The sequence below is a fragment of the Dermacentor andersoni genome, chromosome 1, assembly GCF_023375885.2.
Source record: "Dermacentor andersoni chromosome 1, qqDerAnde1_hic_scaffold, whole genome shotgun sequence".
Classification (NCBI taxonomy): Eukaryota; Metazoa; Arthropoda; class Arachnida; order Ixodida; family Ixodidae; genus Dermacentor; species Dermacentor andersoni.
Window position 1 is genome coordinate 347,784,781 of NC_092814.1, and position 17,665 is coordinate 347,802,445.

General features: G+C 44.5%; 1 protein-coding gene across 1 annotated transcript in view; it reads left to right on the forward strand.

Annotated features, from left to right (window-relative positions):
• LOC126516562 (uncharacterized) overlaps nucleotides 1-17,665 on the forward strand; it is a 186,053-nt gene that overhangs the window by 65,207 nt on the left and 103,181 nt on the right. The window contains exon 8 of the mRNA XM_050166687.2: nucleotides 13,869-13,914. Within this exon, the coding sequence (XP_050022644.1) occupies nucleotides 13,869-13,914 (46 nt within the window). The remainder of the gene's footprint in view (nucleotides 1-13,868; nucleotides 13,915-17,665) is intronic.

Below are 17,665 nucleotides of genomic sequence, written 5' to 3' on the forward strand. Positions count from 1 at the left end.
AGATGCCCCTGTGGTAGAAGTAAGGCACACGGCCTCCCTGAATGCTCATTGTCATGCAAGTCTTCACGGCCTTTTGCAAGCTTGCCACACCACCACCTCACACTTCTGAAAGTGGGACACCTTTGCTCATGCGTGGGCTGCATTTTCCTGTAGATTTCGATGGGCGTTCGTCACTTGCTTCATAGAAAACGAATCACACTTTGTTGCTCGTACGCCGTGGACGTGTGAAGTACAACCGCCATCTTCAACAGCCGACAGCAGCACCATGCCGCGGAGCCTGTGGCAGATAACGCTGGGCCGGTCCAAGAAGGGTCCATCGCTGGGAATGGCCATGTTGACTTCGCATGTACAGCTGTAATTTGGTTTAAGAAAAAAGGGGCAAAGACTTTCTGACTCGCCTTCGTAGTTCGAGCAATATAGAAAGCTGTCCCAAATGGTGAAGTGCTCGGCTTTGGGGTGCAGCTTTCCAGAGGGGGGAGCTGGTGAACATATAGACAGGAAGTCTAGAGGCGAAGTGCCATGGGAATTTGCGCTGCTCGAATGGTGTGTCGGAGACGATGAGGGCCATTGGCTTGTTGAAGCCGCAAAAATGATAATGCACGTCTTGGCCACTCGAGCCGCACCAGCTCGACATGCGTTGCCGTTTCGGGTTGCAACTATTAGTGTAATGCTTCACATTACGTAGTTATCAACTACAGTTGAGCCTGTCAAATTTTTTAGGGACCTTTTATTGTACGTTTTCCCAGTTAGTATGTTTTGAGTCCATAAAACGTATGGTTAATAGGGTTAGTACATAAAATGTATGATTGAAGTTCTACTGTAGTTAGTTGACATTGCCCTTTAGTGACAGAATAGTTCGCTTCTTCTTTGGTAAAGGTACGATTGGCATAAGCAACTTCATAGCCATTCTTGCATTTGGCAAAAATAGTGCTTAGCGCAACATAGCTGGAACTCGTGTTGATCTCAGTGGGTGCAAAGGTGTTGACGTAGTATCATTGTATTGGAAGCGAGGTGAGAATGCGGCACAGCTTCTGAAAGGTGATGTTGCATGCTGGAGATCAGGCCAAGAGGTGAGAACTGCCGGGAAGAAGCTTTGGGGTGATGGAAGCAAAATTTCGGATAAAGCGTTGAAAATATGAGCACAGGCTGATAAAGCAGTGGTGCTCTTTCATGGTAGTTTGTTGGAGAACGCATTGTTTTCGAGGGGGTAGTGTCCGGGAGAATAGCATCCTTTGAAACCATATAGCCTAGAATTGTAAGTTTAGCACCAAAGTGGAATATTGTCAAGTTGAGTTGCAGTACAGTGGCTGAGAGATGAGTAAGAACTTGTATGAGGCGAGTTAGGTGGGATGTAAAGTAGCTAAAAAAATACCCTAATGTAATATAAATATCAAAGCCAGGGGTTTGACTTGAGACCTCGAAGAATGGTGTCCACCATTCGCTCGAGACTGGCAGGCACATTTCAGAGGCTTAAGGGCATGACTGTGAAATTGTATTGATCAAAAGTGAAAAAATGGGCTAGTTGGTATGGAAGCATGGCTAAATTCAGAGCGCGAACTACTGGGACACAAGCTAAGGAACAAGAAAAGACAGGACACAGCATTATAGTCTATCGGGCGTTACGGAAGCCATTTTTAAAGGTCCCCTGAAACGTTTCGGTCAAATTTTGTAGACGCATAGGGTACATCTAAAGTTAATCATTTGCACCACAATTTGTGTGAAGCGTCTCATATTAAGAGAGCTACGGACGATTACAAGTTACCCTCCTCCATAGCCATGCATTTTCTCCTCAACTCGTTCACCGAGTGATTGGGGCTAAGCTCCGCTTTCACTGGCTCTGCGTCATGATGGCACGTCGTGTCGTCTACTTCCGGTTCTCTGGGAGCGTGCGTGTGAAGTCTCTCCAACCTCTCCGCCAGCTGCTTGGCAGTCAACCCCAAGCGAGAGCTATGGAAGGAGCATGTGTTTCGAGCATTCTGTCGCAGTGGCGAATGTGTCTGGTATTCCGGTTACCACGGGCGAGCTGGGTGTTTTGAGGGATGGGTGGAGGCATAAACTCAAGCTGATGAAGGAACTTTAGTGTAGGCATACGTGAGCGGCCTGATCGGTCTGCACGGTCCAGCCACCTGGTGGTGCAGAGCTTAACCAGCCAAACAAAGAGCTAATATTGCTCTAACCAAGTGTGAAACATTTTAAACATTTACAAAAACAATGTGTTAATGATTACACTCCTGCGAAAAATTTACACCAGCAGCAAAGAATACACTTCATTACTGTTACTGTGTTTGGTAGAGCTCTATGCTATCAAGTGGTTGCACCCTGCAGACCATTCACATTTGTGCTTCTGCTCATCCCGTGAAACGGCAGTCAAACGGCCAGGCCAATTCCCTTGCACTTGCGTTTACCCGAATACTGGACTCACGAGACGCTATTGTGGTAGTAATCCTCCGGTGTAAAGTGGTGGCCGCAAGCGCGCAAATCCTGGTGCCGATCGGATAGTGGCAGTCCGATGCGCTACAGCCACTCTGCTCATCTGCTACCTTGCAGAGGGACACAATGTCGCAGCTTGACATATTGCCAGTCTCTACATTTGCAGCCCACAACATAACAAAGGCGAATCATGGTGCTCGCGAAAAGACTGAGGCTGACACTGACCGTGGAGCTCTCGTCAACACGGAGCACATTGTACCACAAGCAGACCACACTTGCTGTAGGCTGGAAAGGCTTAAAGTGGAACTCCAGCGATTTTTTTACCATTTCAAAGTAATGGAATATTCAGGTTCGCGAGACCCCCCTGTCACGCGTTGGATAGTGGAATTGTTTAGCAAATTCGAAAATAATTTTAAATAAGCAAAAAAGTGCGAAAATGAAACCGAAACCTGACCAAGCAGCCGAGCGAATCTCTTCGTTTGATGTCACGAGTGGCTCCACTGGGAAAGGCACGCAAGACATGCCGGTCTCGCCCGCTGGCAGCGAAGAGCAACCGCTCGTCTGAATCGTGACCACGCCTGATCTTTGGGTGACAATGTCAGCTGCACCAGCTCTTTGGATCTGTCAAATGTTGACAGATATGATTCTGACGCATTCGATAGCCACAAATCGCCATTCTCATTCGACCCGCCACCACGAGAGCCAGCGCCTTTGCGCTACATATTGTGCTGCAACATGAAGACCAAGGGTAGCCCAAACCACTGACTTTATATGTGCTGCTTGCTATTTTAGGTGTTTTACCCCTTCTCAGGGAAATGCTTTGCATGCTCACTGTAAGATGTGGAGCACGACTTTCCACATTTGTATCTTGCAAAAATGCCGCTGACAGTCCAAAGCACCAAACGGTGCATTTGTTTACATCGATCGGCAGGTGCAGCGACCACTCGTTGTTTGCTTGAGTCATATTACTAGCCACTCATCGTCGACATCAAATAATGTCAGAACATATCAAAACAGGCAGATCTTGTGCATGTAAGCACCGTTGCATCACAGTGAATCGCGCTGATATGGGCAACCACGCACCTTCGAAAACAGCGAGCGGGAGACTGTAGTACGGCAGTGTTATGCTGCCTACTTATCATTCTTCGTATTCTCTTTATGCACACAATATGTTCCGTAAAGTGGACATAGATAAGAACTTTGCGTGTGTGATCGTTCATTTAGAGAACACCTAGTTTTTCTCGCGGAAACGCTGATGCCAGTATATGCGGTTGTTTATGCTGCTGTATCGAAGGGGCCTACGCTTGCTGCCCATTTGGGATACGAGGCAAGCAGTGCACCTCAGAAGCTAAGGAATGAGTCGGCATGACAATAAGTAAAAATACACCCACCTTCGTAGTCGCATTTAGGCTACGAAAGTGCCGGTGAATGCAGCGGGCAGCTTTCCATTGAAAACGGCAACATATCGATGTCGATACTGCTCCGTGTCATTGCTTCTCGCTTTTTGTGTGTGTGTGTGTATGAACTGAGGAATGGCCTATTTCAAATCCTAATGGGCAAAACTGAACTACAGAAGGAGTTTTCTTCATCCTAATGGCTTAATTAGCTTCAGGTTGGTCGCCCAGGTCTGCCAGCAGCAGAAGCATGAACAATGTGACTGTGACATATAGGCTTAACCTTGGCTGAACGCGATCGGCATCAGCTTAAACTGTGTGTGCGGATGGCCAGGGCTGAAGTTCATGCAGCCGACAACGCAACACCACTTGCCTCCCATCTCTTGCACGTCTACAGGGAATGCAACTTCTTGCAACAGCAACTTCTTACACCATGCATTAGCTCACGATCGTCGACTCCTCGATGCTCTCGTCGCTGTCGTCTGCATGATCTCGGCATGCTCTGCATGGAACATTCCTGACGTCATGCACAGTGCGGCCTGTAACTGAGGAGGAGGCAAGGTAGGGTGTTTGAGGCAATTCATTAAATTTATTTGTATAAAATCTGCGCAACTCTCAAACCTGCTTTTTTGAAAACATGATGGAAGTGTTCAGAGGAACGTACCCAGCGAATTTCATCGACATCCGTTGACATAGAAAAATCGCCGGAGTTGCCCTTTAGGTGTAGGGAGAAATTGTCCTTATGGATTCTCTTTCTCTTACTTTCTTTTTATAGAAACAAATTAACTAACATTCCAACTATTATGAACAACATTTGTTCACCATGAAGTTCGAAAAATTATCGATGATGCGCCTTGGACAGCCAATCGAATAGCTCACCCTACTAGTGTCATTAAGGCAATTTACGTCACGGCAATTTACGTAATGGGTAGGGGCGGCTGAAAATTCAGCTGAGCGGTGAGCTGTGATTGGCAGTGACGTAAATTTTTAAAACCTTATAATAAATTACATGCTTTACACGGAGGACTTAGATGCGTCAATTAATGATCAGAAGGACCTACTCTAATGACTCAGTATGTTTGTACAAAATCGTCACAATTGTTTCAGGGTCCCTTTAAGGCAAGAAGCCTTAAGTAGCTCATTGCAATGGCTCATACCCAAAAATATGGCGTCTAGTCCAGTGAATCCAAAAAATCAGTGTTGCAAAAAATGTCATCAGGGATGGCTCATACTCATGTAAGCATGCAAAGATGCAGTGGATGAATATCAATGAAGAAATGAAAGAAAGACTGAAAGAATGAAAGAAAGAACAAATAAAAAACAAACAAAGAAACGAAAGAATGAAAGAAAGAACAAATAAAAAACGAACAAAGAAAGAAAGAAAGGAAGAAAGAAAAACTGAAAAAAAGAGAGAACGAAAGCACCTTTGGGTAGTGCATTAGGTGCTCTCATATGTCGTTGAGGAGGTCGACCTACAACGCGATATGTTTACTTCACACTGTAGCTCGTTATGTCTTGCAAGAAGTCTGACACCTCTGATCATATAACTTAATGCATTACCACATGTGCAGCAGGCTTTCGCTTTCACGTGTTACAGGAGTGTAACATGTTGCTAAATTTTTCCCAATTGGCCTCTTTCATCGGCACTTGTCGCTACCAAGTGCACAGATAAAACGAAAAAGTTTCGCTTCCTGTAGGCATTGTAAGGCATTGTCGATGTGTTGTAGAGGATAGACACATTATTGCACATTATTCAATCAAGTTGGTATAATCCGTGCAGAACCGGATGGATCCATCTTTTTTCTTCACCGGCACAGCTAGAGAGGCTCAAAGATTGCTGGATGAATTGGATGATGTCACATTTGAGCATATTGTGCACCTGTTGGTTGATGACATGGCATTCATGGCATTCTGTAGTTCACAAGTGGTGGTCAAAAGAGGCATGAAAACAATTTGGGAGATTGATGATTGCTCCTTAATGTACATGTGTCAGCTCAGAATCGACGCCATTGGAAAATACATGCACAGGGGATCGGTGGCAGTGGGGGGGATGTTGGCATAAAATGGAAGTGATGTCTTAAGTTATCACTAATGGCAGCCGAGACAATGCAGTCAGAAGATTCCAAGCTCCCGAGACACTTGCTGTGTAGTAGGGACAATGAGCATGCAGAGGGATTGTACACTTAAATCGCAGCAGAACTATTGCAAGATGTGATAGCAAACAAGAACAGGAAGTTTTGATGACGCGCACAAGCTGCCGATTGCGTAAACAAAACAGATGAGCTAGCGATGGTGTTAAAAAACACAGGCACCAGGGCGGCAGAAAAAGGCACGATGTTGATGTCAGTAGCAGCAAATACTTTAGGAGAACAGTTTTCTTAGTTGTTAAACACTGCATTGTTAATCTGACTTTGGCACGAGCACAGCTTACAAGAGCTTGATGCATAAAAAAAAAATGTCATCCCCTGTGCTCTTCAATCTGGCATTGAGCACCCTACCGAACATTCTCAGTGAAGTAGAGGTAATTCGACATGCCCTGTTTGCGGATGACTTAACCATATGGACGCTTGGGGGATCGACGGGAAGACAGCAAGAAACTTTACAGGAGGCAGTAGAGAGAATTGAAAGGTATCTCTGTGCTTGTGGACTATCATGTGCCCCTGAGAAATCGGAACTCCTGATTCTGAAAAAGAGAACAAGAGGGCGGCCCCAACAAGAGACACCAGATCACGATGTAACACTGCATGAAATCCACATCTGAAAGGTTAATACACTTCGTATCTCTGGATTAGTCTTCTAGAAGGATTGAGCGGGGCTTGCCACAGTACACCGACTTCAAGAAACGATCACGCAGGTTACACACCTGGTGAAGACGGTCACAAATAGAAGACATGGATTAAAGGAAAAAACACCTTAAAACTCATGCAAGCATTGGCCATCAGCAGAATCGCCTACAGTACAGCGTACTTAGCTATGAAGAATAGTTAAAGAGACAAGTTGAACATACTGATAAGAAAGACATACAAATTGACAATAGGACTACCACCTACCATGTTAATGGAAAAACTGCTGAAACTAGGAGTACATAATACCCGAGAAGAATTGGCGGAGGCTCGGAAGACAAGTGAGAGCCACCATGTTACAAAAAATGCTAAACAAAGAAAGCAACAAGGCAGAAATAAGCTACACGGATGCCGCCAGATACAAGACAGGGGGGTATGTTGCCTACGTAACCAACAAGCAGACCGGAGAGATAGCAGCTGCATCAGTAGTTGCTAGGGACATTTGAGAGAACTGAATAGGTCACCATAGCTATGGCCATATGGATCTGCGATGGGACGTTCTGGTCATCGTCATCACAGACTCGCAGGCAGCCTGTCGCCATTTTTGGGCAGGAACAATTAGAAAAACCGCACTCAACATCATCAAGAACCAAGACATCCATGAAACGTACATTGTCTGGACCGTGGGATATGAATCCTTAGTGGGAAACCAAGCGGCTCACACCGCCGCTGGAGAACATGTATGCCAGTCAACCACACCAGGACATCATCTACCATCAGACCAAGACGAAATGATACACAGGAAATGCTACAGCATTCTAAAACATTACAAGAAGAACAAGAGGGAATATCCGCCACTACACATCAAGCTTAACAGAGAAGAAACCGTCATACTACGCCGACTACAGATGGGCAGTTACCTCCACGGCACTCTACTACAAGCGATGTACCCCTCAACATTTACAAGAGACTGCCAATTCTGCAGTACACCAAACACCCTTTACCACATACCACATGCTCTGGGAATGCAAAAAAAACCCACGGACAAGGCCTATCCAAGCACCAACAGAAGACCATTGGGAGGCCGAGCTGACAAGCCCAAGACCTGAGGACCAACTACGGCTGGTGAACAGGCCCAGGCTATCAGTACAGGGCCATGGCTATCTGAAATAGAGTGGCCACCCACCTTTGGGCATCAACAGGTTGGTCTCCAAAATAAAGTTTATTCACTCACATCCCAGGATGATGTGAGGAATAGGAGGGGAGGACAAATTCAACTACATGCCTAACATCTTGAACAACAACCTGAGCTGTGAATGCTGCCAAAGGTTTGATGAGGTACAAGGTTGCCATACACAGGGAGTGATAGGGAAGCTAAGTGGTCATGTTCTTCAAATTTTAAAGTTTTTCACTTGTGACAGACAGTGGTTCTGGTGTCAACAAGTGTGTGTATTATTAGAGTTGGCGGTCGTAGCTGCAGGGAGGAACTTGGGGTGACAGGACTAGGCGAACAGGGTTTATTTACATTATTTACAGTTGAACAAGAGATACATTTACACAGTCTATGCGTGACTCCCAAATGGAGTCCGCAAGACGAAAATACAGCACACAGCTTACAAGCACACAGCTCACGAGTACATTTCGAGCACAGAGCACGACGACGAGCACACACTAGGAACCGACAATCGCTGCTTATAAGCACTCCGCTCGATGTCATAGTTCGACGTCATTGAAGATGACCCGCCCTTTTGGAGGAGGAGGGCTCACATAGTGTGCCGCACAGGTTTCAGTGCTCTCCGAAGGTAGACGACCTTTGCAGCGCAGTCGTCCTGGTATCCATTGTCCTGCGTCCCCTTAGTCAGGTGGTCACGCCCGACCTCAGCCGGCGCCTCTAAATTCCAGAGCTGCCTTTTTCCTTGTCAGCAGACTGTGACAAATCCTGGGGCCCCTGTACCGCAAAGCATCCTTTTGCCAGGGAGACTCCCCCTGCCGCAGAGAGACCATGATGACCCGGCAAATTAACCAACAATGCACGGGGCGCCAAACGTGGCCAGCCCTGCTGTCGTCACCGATCCTCCAAACGCAGCGCATGGTCGGTTAGCGTTCTCGTCCTCGCTCGTTCTCCGAAGGGCGCCACCACCCCGGATCAGTCGACGCACCATCAGCGGGCTGAAATAGCTGCAGGCCGATCCTAACAGTATGGCGATGCTGTCTACAGACAGTTAAATTTTGTTTGGAGAAAGAAAAAGAGGTTTTTAAATGTTGTATTACGACGCAGCTCTTGCCTCTGGAGCTTTGACTGTCAGTTTTCCTTTCATGTAGGCCTGGCACAATAAAGTGCTGGGGAAATACATAGGCAACTGGGAGAAGGAGACCAGTGTGAGTCCAAGGGTCAGTGACCAGGGTATGAGTCTGCAGCTGGAAAAAGAACTTGGTGCAAAAGGTGAACAGTTACACAGTTGGAGGAGCCTGCACCTTCACAAAGACGGAGGCTACAGTGGCTACAGTGGTTACAGCGGCATGCTAAGTGGCCCCTCAAGATCGCATGAAAAGCATGTGGGTTGGTTACCAAATGTACAGGTCGACAACAGGAGGTCTGGTTGCTAAGCAAAAGAGGGGAACCGAACGTCAAGATGGTGGCGATGTGCCAGAGCCACTGGTCTGGGAGGTGTCAAACAGATAGAGCGTCTGGTCGAGCAACAGTGGCAGCATAAGTCAACAGTGCAGCAACAGGCAGCTACAGAGAGGCAGGTGGTAGTGCCTCGGTGACTTGTGTCTGAAAGACAGGATGAAGCGATGGATCCAGGGATGTGAACAGCTCAGGTGTGTGGGCGGCAGGAGAGAACTGACATGCAACATCCTCATGAATTAACTGGTTTATTTTACAAATTTATTTATTCATAGTACAAGCCTTCTCAGGCTCATACAGCAAGTGGTTACAGATTACAGATACAAGAAGTTGGTACAATTACAGTGTCAGCACATTACAAAAAATGGTACGGTTCATAAAGAAAATGAAAGGTGCACTAAAAAAGGGGGGGGGGGAGAAATAAATAATGCTGAAAACATGAACAGATGCTTACAATAAGCGTGATAGAAATCAAGCACACTGTGGACCCAATATCATCAATAAAGCCATGATTCAAGATATATTTCAACTTCGCGAACAAACACATGAGTATTAGCGGAATTCACAATAGTATTTGGCAGTCTATTCCACAATTCTATTGCTTTGGGAAAGAAAGAATTCTTAAAGGTGCAATAAACGGTCGAATGCATTTGCTGTGGTTGTTTCTACCAGAATGCCGGTACAGTGGCTTCAGGTAGTATTCCTTGTCAATTTTTATGCTTCCATGATAAATGTTAAAAAATAAACTTCATTGTAGCAATATTCTGCCAAACGGACAAAATCTGGATGCATGCCTTGGCACGTAAAGCAGTTACACTGACCTTGACGTGAGTAATTATTGTATAAAAATCTCAGTGCCTTATTTTGTAGCTTTTCAAGCTTTTCAATAAGATGGGCTTGGCTGGGATCTCTAATTACACTTGTATGTTCAATAATAGGCCTTACTAAAGTTTTGTAAGCTGTTATTTTCACCTTTGGTGGTGCCAATCCTAACTGTTCAAATGCCTTGGTGCATGCAGTCTCAATGGACTTGACCCATTTTAGATTCTGTGTAATTGTGACACCCAGATATTTGAGTTGCAGTACTTGTGTTATGGCAATAATACCAGATAATTGGTAACTAAACAAGAAAGGTGCTTTTTTTCTGGTTAGCCAGAAGCACTTTGTATTCTTGACGTTTATTGCAATGTGGAAACCAAACACTAACCAGCAATTCTTTTTGTAATGAATTGAGCCTTTCCTCATCCTTAGCGCTGCACACAGTGGTGTAGATCATGCAGTCATTGACAAATAACTTCAGTGTAACCCGTGGATCTGCACATGGATAAATATCATTAACATAAATAAGAAACAATAAAGGTCCCAAAACCCGATCCCTGTGGGACACCTGATAAAACTTTAAGATGACTAGAATCAACATTGTTTATTGAAACATACTGCATTCTGTTGGAAAGATACACTTCAATCCATTTGATTATTTTGGGATGAATAACTATTGAATTCAGCTTTTCAATTAACTTGTAATGTGAGACGCAATCGAAAGCCTTCACAAAATCAACTAAAATTGTGGGGCTTGCAGGCCATGGCAAAGTCATGCGTAATTTCAAGCAACTGGGTTACAGTTGACAAACCTTTGCAAAATGTGTGTTGCCAGATATAAAGCAAGTTGTCTTCTAGGTAGCTAATGACTGCATTTTTGATGACATGTTATAATATTTTACACCAAAAGCTCATTAAAGATATGGGCCGATAAGTATCTACCAATAGTTTGTCGTTGTTTTTGTGAATATCACTTTTGAACATAGCCAGTCCTGTGTTCGATACTGTGCAAATGGCATGCAAGAATGGCAAAAATTGTTCTGCGTATCTTTTACCAAACTGGTTTGAAATGTCTGGGCCAGCAGTCTTTCTTATGTCATAAAGTAATAGCAAAGTCAAGATGCCCTGTTATCTGCAGAGTGGGCATTAAAGTATATATGCAGTGCTGACAAATCAACATTTGTTGTGGGAGATGTTTGAAGAGCATGTGTGTGTTTGTTACTTGGCTAAGGTATAAAGTAGGAAGGTCCACTGTATCTTGGGCAGCGTGACATGTTGAGGTGTGCTGCTTACTCAGCTTGTCGTAATTCTGGCGAAGTTGAATCACATCGGTGACCATCGAGGGACTTTTGACGACAACCACCTGAAATGTCATAAATGCCTTTCATTGTGCTTTATTTTGTCCACTTCATCGAGACATAGCTCGACACATTTACAAAGGGAGAGCACGTTTTTAGTATACCTTGCAAAGATCTCTTGTTTGAGTTCGCATTCACTTTTGCAGCGCGTGCTGTGCACACTCACACAGAAGAAACAAGCAAAATGGACGAGTGCTGGACATCAACTGAGTTTATTGTTTCTTTTTGTGTGAGTGCGTATTTAGTCTGCACTGCAAACATGAATGCAAGCTCCAACAACCAACTGGCCCACCTCATTGCATTGATGCCTTTGATTTGAATTCGACTACATAAACACTGCTCTGCCTGATGCTGGTGCATGATGGGACGGCCGAAGACCTTTGTCAAAGTATTCAAGAAAGCTGACCAGATGGTATAGATCCCATATCACTTAAATGTGTGAAAAAATATGTATAGCACACTAGCGGGGCATTCTTCTATTGGCAATATTGAATGTTCTATTATTTACTACGAACTGTCAACCTGCAGTGCTGTTCGTAATTGTATTGAGGACCAGTGCCCATATTTTGTAATGCCCTAATTTTTTTTAAAACTTATTTATTGGTACCTCAAGGGTCCCAATAGATCATTACATAAGGGATGGGGATGTTAAAGGTGGGAATGATGATAATACCTTCATTTCATTTTCATTTTCTTACCACATAGCCTGCCAAGTGGCAGGACATGACTTGTGCACTATGGCAGTGTACAAGTCATGTCCAAGCTAACAGCTGTAGGTGAAACAGACAGAAAATGAAATGGAATGTTGGAAATTATGACTTTGTGGGACGACAAGACGTGGAATGATGCGACGGTTCCAATGGTGAGAGCTGTTGAGACTGAGTGCTCGAGGTGGCGTAGTGAGCAAGGACTGGGGGTTGACAGCCAGAGCCAGGAACACAGCTGGAGCCTGGAACCTTGTAAGTACGGAAGTGGCTGTCCAGCTGGATGAACCAGATGTCCGGCATGTCGGTGTAGAATTCCCAGACACCCTACAACCGTGTGATGTCTGCCCGACCACATGAGGCCACGTCACTCTCGCCTTGGTAGAGTCGGTGCGTTGACACTGGCATGACTTGGCTCGATCATCTGAGTCACCAATTTGTGGCCGGCGGCGCAAAGAGTAGCCACCTCAGCCATGGCTTATTTAGGCCTTCCAGTCATGGTGCAACGGGATCACGGGAGTGGCTGATACTGCGGCCGCTCAGGTCAAGCACACCAGCGTGTTCTCTTCTCACGCTACATGCCTGTGGGCCGTCTTCTTCACTGGCTCTGGAGGTGATAGTTGTGCCGCTACAACTCCAAAGCGGGCCTTCATGGAGATTGGCTTTTAGAGATGCAGATAGGGTCATAATGGGAAGCCAGGTCATCGAGGGTGGAAGGTAAACAAATTTCAGGGAACGGCACCCTATTTTTCCCCTCACTATGATGACAACAAGCGCTATCATCTTGAAATATTCTCAATACAACTACAACTTTGATGTTTCAGCATGGAATGTAAGAATATACCTTTACTATTGCATTAGGTGCACATTTTTCTTGGTGTCTTCAGTTTAACACGTCTGTACCATCAACAGAGCTGGATTGAAACAGCATTGCTGTTTTGTGTTCTGAAGAAATTGACCATTGTACAGTCCTTGTTAATCACGTGCAAAGGGCTTTCTGCTAGTGACTGCCTTAAAGGTGCTCTACAGTCAAGCACTCATGTGGAATGCAGCTGCATACTAGTATGTGCTTTATGTAACTCATGCTGAAGGTTGCTGCAGTGATTGTCCTGCACATGTTTGAACTTGGTTTTTGTTATGAATGTGTTTTTTGTATAATGATATAGTGATTCATTTTTGAAAATGTTAACATAACAGCAGGCAGTTGTTCTCATTCTTTTAGAAAGCAAAGACATAATCATCATAGAATGATGTTTTCTCTCTCTCTTTTCTTGAAATTATGGGGTTTTATGTTCGAAAACCACGGTCTGATTATGAGGTCGTAGTGAGGGACTCTGAGTAATTTGGACCACCTGGGGTTCTTTAACGTGCACCTAAGTCTATGTACACAGGTAATTTCACATTCCACCCCCAGTGCGGCTGCCGTGGCCGGGATTTGATCCCGCGACCTCATGCTTAACAGCCCAGCACCATAGCCACTAAGCAACCATGGTGGGCCATGATGTTTCAGTTCATTTGCACAAATGTAAAGAGAAGTTCTGTCTTTTTATTTTTTTTACCTTGTAGTTGGTTCACTTTTATGCTCCTTATGCCAAGCCATAGGCACAATGCATAATGCTTTGATGCAAAGGTAGTCCGTCTTGCTGCTACAGCGTGGTAAAATTATAGTTACTCTTTATGTGCTGTATGTTTTCTTTTTTTAGCTGCGAGTTTGCTGGACTGTTGCTAATCATGCGCTCATGTTTGTGCAGATGTGCTTGTGGAGTGTCTTGCATCAGCAGATGCCCTCTTTCTTGAGTGAGTATCCTTGAGCTTTGGATCTGGTCGTGTGAGAGTATCATGAAATTTAATGCTTTGTATTCAACTAGTAGCATGTGTGGTCAGGTAGATACTTGTTAAAGCACTCTTTTTTTATATGTTGCATGTGCTTAACTCCAAATTTGCTTTAGTGGCAGTATTTTGTCAGCAGTGAAATTGGGTGACCTTTACTGCACAAAAGAAAACTTTATGCACCTTTCTTTAGGGTAGTATTTTTCGTCCTTTTGTGTGTAATTGCACACATGATATGATTAACAAAGATCAGGCTCCTCGATTAACCCCCTTTCTTCTCATTTACATGTTTAATGAAGGCACAGAAACAAGTAGATGTGAGGAAGAGTGCTCATCCTCACGTCTTGTTTTTGCATCTCCGTTAAATGTTCATGCTTTACATACCAAATGACGCAACACCAGCTAGCGCAGTGAGTTATGCTACTAAGTTATTTTTGTGTTTAGAGGTATTTTGTTGCACTTTCATAATTTGCATGGCTAATAGGTTAGAGTGGCATTCAGAGTACAAAAGAATAAGTGTAAGCATTATCGCATGAGTTCTAAAAGAGTGTGCCTATAGCTGCCTTTCCTTTCCTTGCACTCAAAAGCTTTTGACAAGAAGATGGTTTTATGCAAAAGTTTCGATTTATTGATTTAAATTGTGGGAAATGAATCGGTCTGCTTGACTTTCATCTAATTAACCGGGATGCTTTTAAGAAAGCCTTTGAGTAGTCCTGAAAGTCATTTATTTTTAATCTTTGGGGAAACAGGAAGGAAAAATCTGAGGAGAGGCCCTACCCAGTCCGCGTGCTGGGAGAAAAGTGTGGAGGAAGTCCCGTGATATTTCTGACTGTAGTGGCCATGTTGTCAGGGCACAATGGCGGTTTTTGTTATGGTAGTGTGTGCTCATCTATGTTCTGCTCCGTAGATTTCATACCGTTGTAACTGTGGACATGTTATCTGTGTGCCCAAGTGGCGCAGGGAAGTGAAGGTTGGTGGATGCAGTGAAAGAGTGAACAAGAGAGAACAAGTAATGTATGCCTGTGCACACGTGAAATCGCTGATGGGTGCACATAGTGATCCCGTTCAACGTGCTAGCCGCACGCATATGCGCATACTGTTTGGTGCTGCGTGGTGGATACCACAGAACTTCGTTTCCATGAAGCTTCACTTACCATGAGAAGAATACACCTCAAAATGCAGTCAGGTATCTAAATGTGTTCTCTTCTGCTGGCCTGCTCGTCAGCGTGCTGTGGCTCTTCACAATTCCACGGTGTGCGGCCACCTGAAATTTGTTCAATAAACCAAAACGATGCTTCAAGCCACGACTGGCATACGTGTTTGTCTTCCTAAACTGCAGATGGGCTAGCCATAGGTGATGTGTCGTGATGTATTTACGTAAAGTGTGCTGTCGGTCATTGCCTGTGCATTCTTGCAGTACAGTGAGAATGCGCAGATTTATTTTCACAAAAGCCGGCAAAAGTTGCAGGGACCAGCCTCATGATCTAATTTGCCAAGTTTACGATGAGCTTCTTCCAACGCTAGAGCACAATACTCGGATGACATGACTATGGCAACGGCATCCGTTGATTGGATCGCTACAGCATGTGCATGTCTGTGCAGCCTGGTGTGGTTGCATACTGCAAGCAAAAAGTGTAAACAAGAGGAGAGAATTTGCCCCGACAAAATGGTGGAGTAAACCCAATTTCCGGCGTCATGGAGGCTTCGAACAAGAGTGATATCAGGGCCTCTCCTCAGTTCTTCCTTCCTTCATGGGCAACACTTTTCCAGATTCTTCAGACGTAATTAACATTCTCATCCTTGAGCTTCATTTTCAGTCTGTAGAACTTGCTTTTATAGTTGGGAAGCTAGTTCAGGAGGACAAGGGACTTTGGAAGTGGCAGCTTGCATGAAAGTTAGGAACATTTTAATAAGTGCTGAAGGTTTCAGCGCATTGTTACGGTGCTTTTTGTTTTTTAATGGGTGACGGGGGTGACAATTTGAAATGTTTCTCTTGCACTTGCCGTTGGAGCCACATTACGGTGCTACAGTAAAAAATATCATTTTTATCTGGCCCTGTAAGAATAAGTTGCCAACGTATTTACCACCTGAAATGCAACTTTGAAAACACGTTTTTGGCACATGAGATGATTTTTTTTCTTTTTTTTTACAGCTGGAGAGCCAGCCTCTATGTTTATATTTTTGTTCAGATGAGGCACATTTTTTTTTTGCTACAGTTTGGAACAGAAATATTGTGTAGTACCTGCCATATTGTGTCTTCAGTATTTTACCTTGCGTATTTGTTCACAAGTCAGTACTAGCCATGTCATCATGTTCTCAGCTTTCATCCAAGCAGACTTGTAGTATTAAACATTATGAATAGCCAGCTGTGCATGGAACGGAGGCTGCCAGGGTTTAAGCTAGTTCCCACAGGTGCATTTTGGTCTCCAGCTTGACATTTATGTGGTGCAGCCGGGATTGGCCTCTGATACAGCATCCAATGTGGCTCATATTCACATTTTCGCTAATACGCATTCGTGAAGTCTGGCGCTAATCTGCTGTCTGTGCATAAGTGCCCCTGCAGCATGTCAGCTTACACTGATAAGTGATGTCTTGTAACTCGATTTGAGCATCTTGGTGTAGTTGTGCATCTTGAGTAATAGGACACACTGTTAAAATAAACACTACACAAGAACACACAAGACTGCAGGGAAGGCTGAGGTTGTGGTGTCTCTGTGTCTTTGTGTTGACTTCCACTGTGCTTCGCGACAAGCAGCAGCCATTTGCATGTGATATTCAAGTGAACGCAACAAGCGACGTGACAGGCAGACGCTGTCATGTCACGGCGTGGAGCAACTGCATAGACATGACATTGTGAAAAGTCGCAACAAATATACATTGTTGTCCAAATAAATACAATTGTGCACCTGTAAAGAAAGCACAAACATACCACGAGGCCATTGTTTTAACCGAGGTGTATTAGGTCTAGCTTTAGTATGCTGTCATTACCAGTGGAAATCTGTTCCACGTGGCCAGCATGAAATGCCATGCCACCATTTGGTGAGCAATGCTCAAAACACTTTTGTGGCTCTCTGTGGCGTCTCAGGCTTAACAGTATCAAAACAACTGACCTCAATAATACCAGCAAGACAATGCCAATACTCTATCCTCAGCTTGAGATGAGACAAAGTGATGGCTAACTTTTGTTAATACTTTTTTGATGTCTTGACAGAGAGCGAGTTGGAAGAGCAAATTCAAATCGAAGCGGGCAGACTGGTTACTGCCATGTTGTTGTGAAATCACGCTGTCTCCACTGGAAGTAGCCATGCAAGCTTTCACGTGACAAGCGAAATTTTCTGGCCAGTTGAAAAACCAGCGATACGGCAAGAAAGGTAGACTGATTGCCCTTTGCAACAGCAATACCTGTCGCTTGTCACCATCACTTGTTGCCATCACTCGGAAATCACATGCATATCATTGCTCCTTTACCGATGGTGCCTCAGAGTGTGCTCATTTCTCAAGTATGTGTTCAAACTGGATTACGAGCAAGCCTTTTTCCTGGGTGTGAACAGCATTTGTATGATCATGCTGGCCTCCCCTTGAGCGAAAATCCAGCAAAAGGTAATGCATGCACTTAAACTGGTGAAGGGGCATGGTGCCTTGTGACCACATTTTTGGTGTTCTCTTGTACATTTACCTAATATTTAAACCTTAAAAAATGGTTATGTCTCCTTTGACA